The sequence below is a fragment of the Lepidochelys kempii genome, chromosome 11 (assembly GCF_965140265.1).
Source record: "Lepidochelys kempii isolate rLepKem1 chromosome 11, rLepKem1.hap2, whole genome shotgun sequence".
NCBI lineage: Eukaryota > Metazoa > Chordata > Testudines > Cheloniidae > Lepidochelys > Lepidochelys kempii.
The window spans coordinates 15,804,575-15,817,566 of NC_133266.1; the positions used below are offsets into that span (position 1 = coordinate 15,804,575).

Sequence of the window (12,992 nt, forward strand, 5' to 3'; positions counted from 1 at the left end):
TCTATGTGTCTGACAATTTTATTCTTTACTATTGTTTCAACTAATTTGCCTGGTACTGATGTTAGACTTACCGGTCTGTAATTGCCAGGATCACCTTTAGAGCCCTTCTTAAATATTGGCGTTACATTAGCTATATTAGTTATATTATTAGCTATATATATTAGTTATATCAAGATCAATGGAATCTATGATTCCAACAGTGGGAGAATGCTTTAGACAAACAAATCTTAATGTTTTGATAGTAGGTACTCTTTTAAACCCCTGCACATAGATGACCGAGTGGATCCCCATATGTTTAGATGATAATAGAGATATATCAATGTTTAATTTTTGATTTCCTGCTGCTCCTTTTATAAGCACAGAAGGCACTACAGTCAGCAGAAACACTGGGTTTCTGATTCACAGGTTCGGGTAAGTGGAATGCATCTTCTATTGCCTTCTGTCTCCCAACCACATAATACGAATTAGTAGTAACTGAATGGCTTCTACAGCCACTGCTGGACCTGAGGATTGCATTCTGTTGGCATGTGTGCTCTGCTCCAAGCCCAAGATTTCATTCTTATTACCTTGCAACAGAGACAACACACAACTGCTAATGGGGAGGGGAGGCACCATTGAAAGGCTCTGGGAAGGATATATAATCCCTGGCGCAAATCGGAGGGTGGGGCACATGACCTTCCTCATGTGTCGACTCTGCATTGCAATGAATTTCAGCCAGTCTCATCTCATCTTCTAGCTGTACATGTGCCAACCCTCCAAACATTTGTAAAACAGAGAACACAGTTTTTCATACTTTAGTGCAAGCAATTCACTAAAGTACCAAAATTAAAAAGACAACATATGATGAAAGTTAAAGTTAAAATCTGTTCTCTCATAAGACATTATCTTCCCCACACCAAAATGTTCAGTTGCAGACAGAGGCTTTTCAGCAAGACTTCTATCTGATTATTACTGAGGTTCACGGGACTAAATCTATAATCATTTCGGTGAGAATTTAGGGATAGTTGTTATTACTCTGAAGATGCATTATATGGTTGGTTTCAAGGGCAGCTGGTTCCCAGCCTGGTTGCTAGGCAACCCAGCAGACTCAGCTGGGTGCAATGAGCCCCCTCCAAAATGGTTGTGATTTCTTATTTGCCATGGGAGCCAGCAGTCTGCTGCATGAGCCTTGCAGAAGCAGTACAACGGCTGCTGGATGTGTACCATGCCTGCAGCTACACTTACCCTCCTCTCCCATCTGCTTCCTGTTCCAAACTGCTTCCAGTCCTTGCTCCAAACCCTGCTCCCACCTTGCAACAGTCCCAGCCTGTACTTGCTCCATTCTGGTTTCTGTCTCCAGGTTCTGACACGTCCCTAACTATGACTCAGACTTAGGCTTCTGACTCCAGTTCTGGCCTTTGGCTTGGCCCCTTAATCCTGACTCTGCCTTCCCCCTTGAACTGGTGCCGGATTCCTGGATCTACACTTGTGATTACTTAAACTGCCACCACAATCACTAGGCAAAGTCCTACTCTACCAGCCAGGTAGGCTGCCCATGGTAAGGCAGTGGGTCCCATACAAATGAGGAAGACTCTCAAGATGGATCAATCATCTTAATCTAATTTAGGGAGTTTGAATTTCAACTCCCCACACTCTACCAGCCTAGAGTACAAATACTCAGGCTTTATGTTGGTTGAGTGAAATTTCCTAATAAATATTAAAAATAAAAAACAATATATACTTATTTAAAAATTGATGAGTCCCTATTATTAAAAATGATGGGCTCTATTGTGCTTTTCAGGAGAAGAATCAGGAGCCAGCATGGCTTCCTTAGGCCATAGCTACACACTTTGGAGAGCCCTCTCTGAGTTCAGGTCTGAAAAAGTCTAGACATTGTACCAACCAATCAAAATGAGGAAAGGCATCTTGTTCCTCCACCTCCTCCCACTTAGGCATGTGTTTTAGGTCCAAATATACTCTGGCCCTATATTAGTAACAAGATCATCAATTGTTCTATTCCCCTGTGCAGGGAGTAAGGAGCCCACTAACTCCTGTTTGTGGAATACCAGTATTACTGGTCTGCACCCATTTGGGAGGACATGCTTTGTGGGGTTTGTACTCCCTGCCTCTCTCAACAGGTCGACAGCGAGTAGGAGAAGAGAGGCAAGGAATAGGCAGAGCCTTGACTCTCTCCACTCCCAAAACACTAGTCAATACAAAGGGGAAAGTAATTTGCTTTGCCAAGACCCGTAGCAGCATCAAGGAAGGACCAAGAAGAGATCTGTGACTTTCAGAGCAAAGATTCCATTCCTGGGCTGCTATGCCCTGCCCCTTACTATGGCCTCAGAGCAACGTTTAAGAGTTAGTCTGAATTAGTATACACTCACTGATTCCCAAAGTAGTATGAACTCAATATACACAAATTTTAAAAAGGTATCAGAGTTCTATGAACATAATAATGGTCTGTGTTCATCTCCAGCTGTGAAAGCACAGCTGTGTGCCTGCCAGACTTGCCTTTACAGTCTTCAAGAAGCAAAACATTTCTCATATGGAATAGTATGAATTGATGGGAAAAGCACAAGTAGCTAATAAATAAATAATTTACATTTAAATTCTTTACTATATTATCCATTGAAACCAAGAAATCCTTGAGGATAAATAAGAAAAAAACCTATTATTAGATGCCTATTATTAAATTTCAGCTTTCATATTGCCACATAAGATAGAAGAAAGACCCTGATACACACTTTCTATACTCAAAATTAATTTGCTTTGTTCATACAGCTCTGGTACAGAGTACCAGCAAAGGGTTATTCTTGATACTTGTTATCTAAACACTATCTCTAATTAATTTTCAGGTTTCTATTACAAGGATTCTAGTGCACTCATTTTTTGCTGGCAAAATAGAGCAGAGGGCTGATAATACAGATGTTTTGGGAATAAGAAAGAAACTTACAATTAACATAGTAATTATGTTAAATGTTTATACTATATAGTATCTACCACTATAATCTGTTTTCTTACCATTTCCCACTTAATCCGATTATTCCCATACAGCATTATAACTACTACTGGACAAAAAGTATGAGCAATAATTACCAAAATCATAAATATAAAGTACTTCATGTAGCTTAAAATAGGAATTCCCACTTCCTTATAACTGAAGTAATTTTCTGAAACCTGTTCAGAAAATTAAGTGACAGAATCCTAAAGCTCTTTTGGGGGTGGGGGTGGGGGTGGGGTGGGGAGAATCATACACTTCTAAATAATAAACATTTAAAGTAAGCATAAACTGTCAAGAGTCTTTAAAATACTTCAAAAAATAGATACTTTTTGAAGTGCTTGTATTGTCTCACAGATATAACAGTATCCCTACGCCATCTTTTCACAATGCTCCTTTACCATCAGTAGTCATATAAACAGATGGGACATATTATTGCAATAATGCACCCATATGAAAAACTTCAAGTAAAGGTTATTTTAAGAAAATACTGGTTATAAAAGAAAGAAAGCAAGTGAAAAGACGGAGCTGCTCTCTAATGTTTTATGAAGCAGAATTGTTTCTATTCTGCGTACACTGAAAAATTTACTCTCTCAACAAACGTTTTGCATTTTCATGACTTGTGTTTAGGCAGATGAAGATACCAGATGTGGGCAGGATGTACAGTGCCATTCACCTACAAAATCATGACTTCGGTGATATTTCCGTGTGCATCGGAGTGCAGTATAAGGCTACCGAGTAAGTGATATCAAATGTAACTGTACTATAAGCAAAAAAAAATCTTAATGATTTTGGGTTTTTTGTTATTTAAAAATATGTTTGTATTTTGAAGCTGATTTCTGTTTTGAGTTTAATCATTTCACTAACAAGTGGCTTTAGAGAAAACGTTAACAGATACATTAAAAGCTGAATAAATCAAGAGGACTCCAAATAAATAACAGCATCAAAATGCTCAGAGTAAACCACATTAGACAGCAAGTAATCTAGGCACTATACTTATATAAAAATCAGTACTTTCTCCAGAACTTACACCATACGTCTCTTCAAAGTATTATGCCTTTCATCAAAGACATCTTCAGCTGTAAATATACCCTCTCCAGCTTCCTATCTGCTTGATCAAAAAAGTCTCCGTTACAGCAGTAATGAATGGCATGGGTTCAGAAGCAGCAATACACATTCTTTATATTACATTTTATTCTATGATTACTCATAGTATCATCAGCACTAATGAAAGTGCATTCTGAGTCCACTTTTGTTAGATGGTAGAAAATATCCTGACGGCTGGAAGGATTAAAGTAGGACATATTTTTCATTTGAACAGCAAATAAATGGCCAATATTTCTTATATGGTTATTATGATAGATTTATTTATGCTTCTACATAATACAGACAGATCATTTATCATAGCATAAGCAGGTGTGTCACCGGCAGAATTCTCAAGCTCAGAGACCCAACTAAAGGTACATCTGCACAGCACGCTCCTTTTGGCAGCATATAGAGTACATAAACTATATATCCCCATATGACAGGTATAAACAGCAGTGTAGATGGTGAGGGACTGTTTAGGTGAGTAAAGACACACCTGAATGCTGTATGTACCTGTCACGGGGTGCTCCACTCACCACTTCTGACACCTCCTCCTGATCACTAAGGGGATTAGTGCTTGAGGTCAAAGCCCCATTCTGCAGTTTGCATGCCATCTCTCCATGTCTCTCTCTCTCTGGTCTGCAGCCCCTCTCTCACTCCCAGGAGCCAGAGCTGTCCTCTTGTGACTCAGCCCTCCAGCCAGGTCACTGTTGTTGTTTTCCCTTCCAGAGGGGAGTGCATCAACGTTCCTTCTCTCCAGCTGTCTCAGGAAGTTTTCTGCTTCACTGCCTCACAGTGCCACTCCTACAGTGGCTTGCAGGGAATTCCAGGCCTACCCTCCACTCTGGGTTCTGGCTCAGGGACTCTCAACTCAGCAGCCAAGGTTTGTTCCCTGCACCTTGCTGCCTTTTCCTGAGCCGCTTCCATACCTCCTGGCCTTCCCCTCTCCTGTGGGTTTTCCAGTCTCTTCCCTGCCTCCTTCCAGGGAGTAAGTTTAGGAAACTCATCTCTGCGACCTCCAAACACTCCCCCCTCTTCCCAGGGAATGACAGCAGCCTTTCCCAGCTGCTTCTTCTGTTGCCAGCCTCCTGGCTTCTGTAGACGTCTCACCTGTCCATCACAGGCGAGCTTCTCTCTAATTAGCTGCCTCCAGCCTAAAGTTCCCCTATTTCCAGCCAAATTAGCTGGTTGGGCCCACCTAACCTAATTCAGCTCTTACAGGGGCTAGTGTGGGGAACACTCCCCACCACAGTACCCTACATGGCTCTCTGCAGTATCATCCCCTGTCTAAATGGCTATTTTTAAACAGTGTAGCATCTTGCTGTCTCCCTGCTGCTAGATCATTTCCTTGCCATGGGGAGCTGCTGGAGCCTTTTCCTGCTGCCTCCCCACTACCAGAGCCTTTCCCGGCAGCAGGCACTACAAATACTATACACGCCACTGCAAAGTGTGTGCAGTGTACACATAGCCTGAGACACATTCCTCCCCTTTGGCCATAAAAGAAGCGCAGAAGTTGTTGCTGGGCCCCAATTCTGCTGCCTTCTCTGTTGATGAAAAACTTAATGTCCAGTGGTGAGCCATTGTTTCTAGAGGAAACCAGAGACCATGCCCTACTGGGGTGAAAAAAACATCTAGTCTCTGTTCTACAAATAATTGTTGTCAATCAGGTCATTAAAGGTTAGACTAACATTCCAACCAATAGTTTCTTTCCTTTGGTTACTATTTCATTTCATTCCCACCAGATTTGATTCACTCAACTCCAGACCATTTCCAACCAAGCCATGAGTTTCTTGCTAATTGGATAACAACAATGTAACGGATTCATTTGAAACTTAAATCTTAATTCAGTTACATGGTGAAAAAGCATGTTCAATCCTCACATAATCAGATAACAGTTTCATAGATATTAAGGACAGAAAGGTCATTCTGACATCTAGCCTGACCTCTTCCATAAGACAACACTAATAAACCAGAAGATTTAAGAAAGAGGAACTTCTTCTAAAAGGTCAACAACAAACTAGCCTTACATATACAAGACAAATACCAACCATTGAATATAACTGACAATGGTTCAGGATGTACATATCTCTACATCGCAGTACCATAAAGATATTAATAAATTGGATTTAGTTTACAGAAGAGTAGCTAAACTCAGTAGAACTGTTTGAAGAACTGACATAAGGAAGGATTTGGATGTGGGTTAGAGCTGGTCAAAAATGGAAAATGTTTGTGTGTAATTTTCACTCATCTGTAAAGTGTATATGTTGAATAGAGTAATATATTGGTTGAATGATGATGACAAGAAAAGAATAACAGCTTACAAATATTTCAAACCCAGAATAGGGGAAATTGTTTAACACAGCCCAAGTGAGCATAATTATGAAAAAAAAAAAGAATAAAAGTCAGAAAAGGAAAATGTATGCTGGATAACAGAATCTATTTCTTAATGTCATAGTCTATTAGACTGGGGGGAAATCTCCAGGAGGAATTAATAGAAACTTTATTGGTTGGGTTATTTAAATGTAGATTGAAGAAAGCTTTTCAGAATATGCTAAAGGAAATAATCTTGCATTGCTGGAGAACAGAACTAGAGTTGAGCAAATCATATGTAATTAACATATTGTAATGTATTAATTTTGCCTTTTTCCCTGTTCTTTAATGGTCCACACAAAGATTTGAAAAATTTTGATTAATTTGATATGAACGATTATTGATGAATTTCTTCAGCATATAATTTTTCATAGAAAACAAGCTTCAGAGAAATTCCTGATTTGTGCTATCTTTTTAAGAAGTCACTTGGTATTGTTTCCATTCCCTGATTGAATGACTCCTAGTAAATAGCCAAAATAATGCAAACTGAAAATTGAAAATGCTACGGTCACACATATCATTCAAAATTTACATTCAGTCAACGTTCAAACGTTAGAGATATGGCTATTTAGGGGTATTCCATGCTGGTAAAACTTGAGCACAGCAACATTCACAGAAAGCTAGTAAGAGTCACTAATGTAGTTGAACAAATTTTCACTTTCAAAATCAAATTAATACTTACAGAGAAACATTTCACTGTTCCTTCCACTTTCAAATGAGCTGACAAGGCTTTCCTATTTCACATTCCTATTATTCAATGAGTGGACAGTTTATCTTGAGGGTATGTCTACACTGCAGCTGGGAGCATGCTTCCCAGCACTAGTAGACAGATACACATTAGCTCTGCTGGCGCTAGTGTGCTTAAAAATAGCAGTGTGGCTGCAGTAGCTTGGGCTAGCTGCCCGAATACGTACCCTGAAGGTTGAGCGTGATTATACTGGGATGGCTAGCTTGGGTCACTACGGCCACACTACTATTTTTGGCATGCTAGCTCCAGCAGAGCAAGCAGATATCTGTCTACCCACACCTGGAAATACGCTCCTAGCTGCAATGCAGACATACCCTGACATATGTGGTCCTCTTTAAGTGATTCACAGGCCCTGATCTTGTAACATTGTCCCATGTGGGAGTACAGGAATCACAAAGATGTTGGGTTCTCATGGAGCTCATTACAGAAAAAAGGCTTTAGACATGACTAGACTAAAATGGGTGGCTCTAGAAGTCCGGGATTCACATGCAAAGTGAAAATAAATGGTATGTTTTCCTCTTTTTTAATCATACAACAGTCACTTTGACAAAAAATATGGTGGTAAATTATAGAAAGTGGTGAATTCAATTTACTAGAGCTTGGAAATGAAATTGTGTGTTTCTTGCAGAAGCAATGACACATCAAATGTGGAACTTTTATCACCCAACATTCTGTAGTCTTGCAGTGACTTTAACCTCATTGTTTTATATATGCAACATTTTGCATAGTGCTACCCATAATGTCTGCATTGTATTCTGTCTTGAAAAGATACAATCAGCTTAATATGTTATTTGATATGGTGAGGCAGTCTCCACATTAAATGAGGCCATTTGGAGGGGTTTAATACCTGTCTTTATCACTTGATGTCTAGTTCTTCATTGCACACTGTATTTCTTAGCACACATTACCTCAGTATTTATGTAAACTTGAAACAAAGGCTATAGTAACTTAAATAAAAGGCGCACAACATAGTGATTACACTTGTCTTGAGACAGAACACTACACCTAACCTAATTAAGTATGCTTGTCTTATGTGGTGACACTTTCTGAGGCATAGTCAATGATACCGTATATAAGAGTGCGTCCCCAGACAGACAAACTTAAGTGCTTATGGTTTGGGTTTCAGCTTTGGCATTCTGAAATGCTGAGGACATTACTTGAAATCGTTTGGTGATCTATAGTATTTAGTCAGCCTAGCTGCCTCGTGTATGTAGTAATTTGCATAATGTTGTTCATTATGCGTAGCACTAATTTTTCTTTCAGTGGAAAGCAATGTCTTTTTTATGACATACACAGCAGGGATATAGATACAACTTCATCTTCAGGATTTTTTGTTGTTGTTTTCTAAAGACGAGCTTAGCTACAACAATAACAGAAGCAGTGCCATTACACTGTACTATTTAAATTCCTATCTTCATTTTAATAGATGTCCTAAACCAAACCAAACAAAGTGGGTGCCTTATATTTCCCCCAAGTTCATACTGGTGATTGGAGATTTCTGGTGTTTTGTGGCTCCTATTGTTATTGATTGGAAGTATGCAGATACACTGCCTTTAAAAATCGCCTGTGAAACGCCACCCTCCCCCCACAATGGGTGGATGAGTAACAGACTACAAGGTGGTGGGCAGGGAAAGAAAGGACATTCAGACTCACATCACAGAGAGAGACTTTTTAAAATAAAGGGTCTTTATGTTATAGGTCTCCACATAGGTATTTAGACTTGACAGAAATAAATTTTTATTTTGTTATCATTTTGATGGGTAATATAGATATTTATTTTAAATATATATATTTTAATTTGTGTCTATTTAAATTTTTGCAGTTGAGGGAAATTATGGGAGAGGTCAGACAATAATTATTTAATGGCAATAAACATTAAGATTCAAAAAGTTAAAGCTTTATAACACAATTTGTAAGTTAAAGCTTTATACACAAATTCTAAAGTACTCAAACAGCATTTCTCTTACTTTGCCTCTCTGTTAATTCTGTTTATTATTGATGAAATATTTTTTCCTTCAGTTTCTGTGCATACAGAGAGATTGAAGTCCACCATTATTTACTGATGAAAATTGAATCCTTCCAAGCTCCCAAAGGGACACATGTTTTCGAAAAGGTTTGCCAAAAAATTGACTCAATCAAAAAATATCTGTATTTAACCAGCTCCAATAATGTCTCTAGGGCTACTAAAGGGAGCATATTACTACCAGTCCTTGCCACAGCTTCAGAATAGATAAAGTGTGGACTCCCTGATGCTCTTCCCTGGTGCTCTTCCCACAGTATTCTTGCCAGCAAGTTAAAGAAGTATGGGCTGAAGAATGGACTATAAGGTGGATAAAAAGTTGGCTAGATTGTCGGGCTCAACGGGTAATGATCAATGGCTCCATGTCTAGTTGGCAGCCGGTATCAAGTGGAGTGCCCCAAGGATCGGTCCTCGGGCCGGTTTTGTTCAATATCTTCATAAATGATCTGGAGGATGGTGTGGTTTGCATCCTCAGCAAGTTTGCAGATGACACTAAACAGGGAGGAGAGGTAGATACGCTGGAGGGTAGGGATAGGATATAGAGGGACCTAGACAAGTTAGAGGATTGGGCCAAAAGAAATCTGATGAGGTTCAACAAGGACAAGTGCAGAGTCCTGCACTTAGGACGGAAGAACCCCATACACCTCTACAGATTAGGGACCGAATGGCTCAGCAACAGTTCTGCAGAAGAGGACCTAGGGGTGACAGTGGACGAGAAGCTGGATATGAGTCAACAGTGTGCCCTTGTTGCCAAGAAGGCCAATGGCATTTTGAGATGTATACGTAGGGGCACTGCCAGCAGATCGAGGGACATGATCGTTCCCTTCTATTCAACATTGGTGAGGCCTCATCTGCAGTACTGTGTCCAGTTCTGGGCCCCACACTATAAGAAAGATGTGGAAAAATTGGAGAACGTCCAGCGGAGGGCAACAAAAATGATTAGGGTACTGGAACACGTGACTTATGAGGAGAGGCTGAGGGAACTGGGATTGTTTAGTCTGTGGAAGAGAAGAATGAGGGGGGATTTGATAGCTGCTTTCAACTACCTGAAAGGGGGTTCCAAAGAGGATGGATCTAGACTGTTCTCAGTGGTAGCTGATGACAGAACAAGGTCTCAAGTTGCAGTGGGGGGAGGTTTAGGTTGGATATTAGGAAAAACTTTTTCACTAGGAGGGTGGTGAAACACTGGAAGGGGTTACCTAGGGAGGTGGTGGAATCTCCCTCCTTAGAGGTTTTTGAGGTCAGGCTTGACAAAGCCCTGGCTGGGATGATTTAGTTGGGCTTGGTCCTGCTTTGATCAGGGGATTAGACTAGATGACCTCCTGAGGTCCCTTCCAACCCTGATATTCTATGATTCTATGATGCCTGCACATGGCCTTACCCTATCCACACACACACACACACCTCTTTGCTCATAAGTGCTGCCAAGAGTGTTAGCAGTCCTCCCAGCCCCTCTGCATTCGAGGATCACAGACAAGAACACACAGGGAAAGGAAAGGTACATTGCTATCGCTTATCTGTGCTGGAATAGCCATAATTTTGTCCATAATTTCCCCTATTTCAACCAAGAAGAACAGTCTTCCCATGAAGAAAAAAGATTCATGTTCATTGGAAAAAGTATGGTGAGAGGGCTGGTGAAATAAAAGCCTTAGGTAATAAAGTCTACAACTATTTGTCACAGGACAAATACAATGTATTTTTGTATGTCCTGGATTTATTCTTTATAGTGCATGCAAGTTTGCATCAGAGACAGTTGTAATATTAATGAAGGGGCAGGCAAATCCTGATCCTCTAATCTGGAGCCACAGTAGACCCTCTGACAGACTAACCAGTGCAGTTCTGCTGTATAAGGCTGGGGGAGTAGGATTTTGGAGGTTCTGAGAATTGATCATTTACCATAAAATAGAAATGGGTTAGCACATCTAATATCACTCCTTAGATGTTGGCTGCTTATTGGTCTTTATCAAAGCTATATATGAAAGGAACACCCTTTCTGAGAAAACCATCTGATTGCCAGGCTTTCTACAAGTAAATCCAAAGGTCAACAATGTCCTGTAATCACATCTGCTGGTTTCTTTCAGAGGGTGACCTATTCTAGAGTCAGACTATCTTTAAGTAGACTGAAGCGTTTTCTCAATGTGCATCTTCGAAACACCTGCAGTGGTACTACAAGCTGTCCCTTTTAAATGAATCACAGGCAACCGTCAGGGTGTCACTGTGATCTATCCCATTTCTCGCTCTCATGGTAAACGATACTCATAATTCTTCTTTGAGAAAAAACGGCAAACGGAGAGTTTTTGATGTTTCTAGTGCAGTACATCTGCTGATTATCTTTCCTTTCTCCTCAAGAAAAGATCTATATTACATGAAGGAGGTCCAGTTGCATGACTCTTATTTTGCTTTTTATTTTATTTTATTTTATTGCGTTCTAGGCTTCCTTTAGCCAACTGTTACACAGGGGGATGAGGGTGGTGTTATACATATAGATATCTATCTATATGGCAACATCTTCATTTGGATCTTCTTTGACAGCCAAACTTTTTCGAGCATGATCTTGTCCTCACTGAGGACAAGCATGTAGCCACATAGTTTCTAAAAATGGATATTGCCTATTCCTACCCAAGAACAATGCTCAAAATGCAAAGGCCCAGATTATTAAAGGTATTTTGGCTGGTTTAGCAATGTAAGTCATTTTCAGAAGGGATCTAGGCATTTAGGAGCCAACATGTCATGGACTGTCAATTGGATTTTGGCTCCAAAGTGCATAAATCCCTTTTAGAAAAGTAATTTACTCCTAAACCAGGTATGCATTGTAACCCGGAATGCTGCAATGCATAAATACCTTTAAAAATCTGGGCCAAAGTGCCTGATACAATGTTTCTAGCAACTTCAATGGGCTTTGTCTCTGGCCCACCGACATGAGGAAGGAAAGGCCAAATCCTACATACAGAACAAGGGGAACTCCCAAGGGGAACACTTACTTAACAGGAACAGTTATATTGACTTTAGTGGCATTCCACCCAGCAGTAAGTGCTTGTAGCAGATAGGGTTCCAGCGTTGGTTGGATGAATTCCTGGAGGTTTCATCACATGACATTAATCAATCTTTAATTCCTGGAGGCGCCAGGACAATCCTGGAGGGTTGGCAACCCACAGTCCTTAATGGCTTAATTATTTCCATACAATTTCTATATCAATATAATTTTCAGACTTTGTAGCTGGCAAGGATTTATATATATTATTACAGCTCATGTTAGAACTGTACCAAACAACCAGCAGCATGTTTAAACATTTTAACAGCATGAATATTCACACATATGACACTGCTTCAGTCAATCATTTAAATATGTTTCTTTCCTTTTGATTCTCTGACTGCCTGGGAGCATTACACTACAGATGTTTTGGTTTTATCTTAAGAAAGTATCAGCAAGTATCAGAACCCACATGCAGCTCTATTTTATATGAGTAGTCCCATTGATTTCAAAACATTAACAGTTGCAAAGGTGGGCCCTACCAACCTGATCCAGCCCCTATTAAAGTCAATGGAAACACTCCAATTAAATTCACTGGAAGCTGGATGAGGCCCATGTTTCCTCACAAAGCAGAGAGACAGAGAATGGCTCTGAAGACTTCATTGAGAAAGAAATAGGATGCAATAAATGCTAAAGAATGATTATCCATAGAAGCTAAAATGTGCTATTGGACATTAGAGCTATTTGGAGTAGATATTGGAATGGCAAGTAGAAAAAGCTTATAAGCAAAAATAGGTTTTTCCTAACAAGGACATGG

The 12,992-nt window shown here is 39.9% G+C and overlaps 1 protein-coding gene across 3 annotated transcripts in view; it reads right to left on the reverse strand.

Annotated features, from left to right (window-relative positions):
• The window catches only part of DPP10 (dipeptidyl peptidase like 10), a 451,693-nt gene that overhangs the window by 234,708 nt on the left and 203,993 nt on the right, over positions 1 to 12,992 (reverse strand). The window contains exon 1 of one of the 3 annotated variants that reach the window (XM_073305258.1): positions 1,225 to 1,252. The exons of the other annotated variants lie outside the window; for them this stretch is intronic. Within the exon in view, the coding sequence (XP_073161359.1) occupies positions 1,225 to 1,237 (13 nt within the window). The 5' untranslated portion in view covers positions 1,238 to 1,252. Of the gene's footprint in view, positions 1 to 1,224; positions 1,253 to 12,992 lie in introns of those variants that run through there. 3 annotated transcript variants of the gene reach the window in all.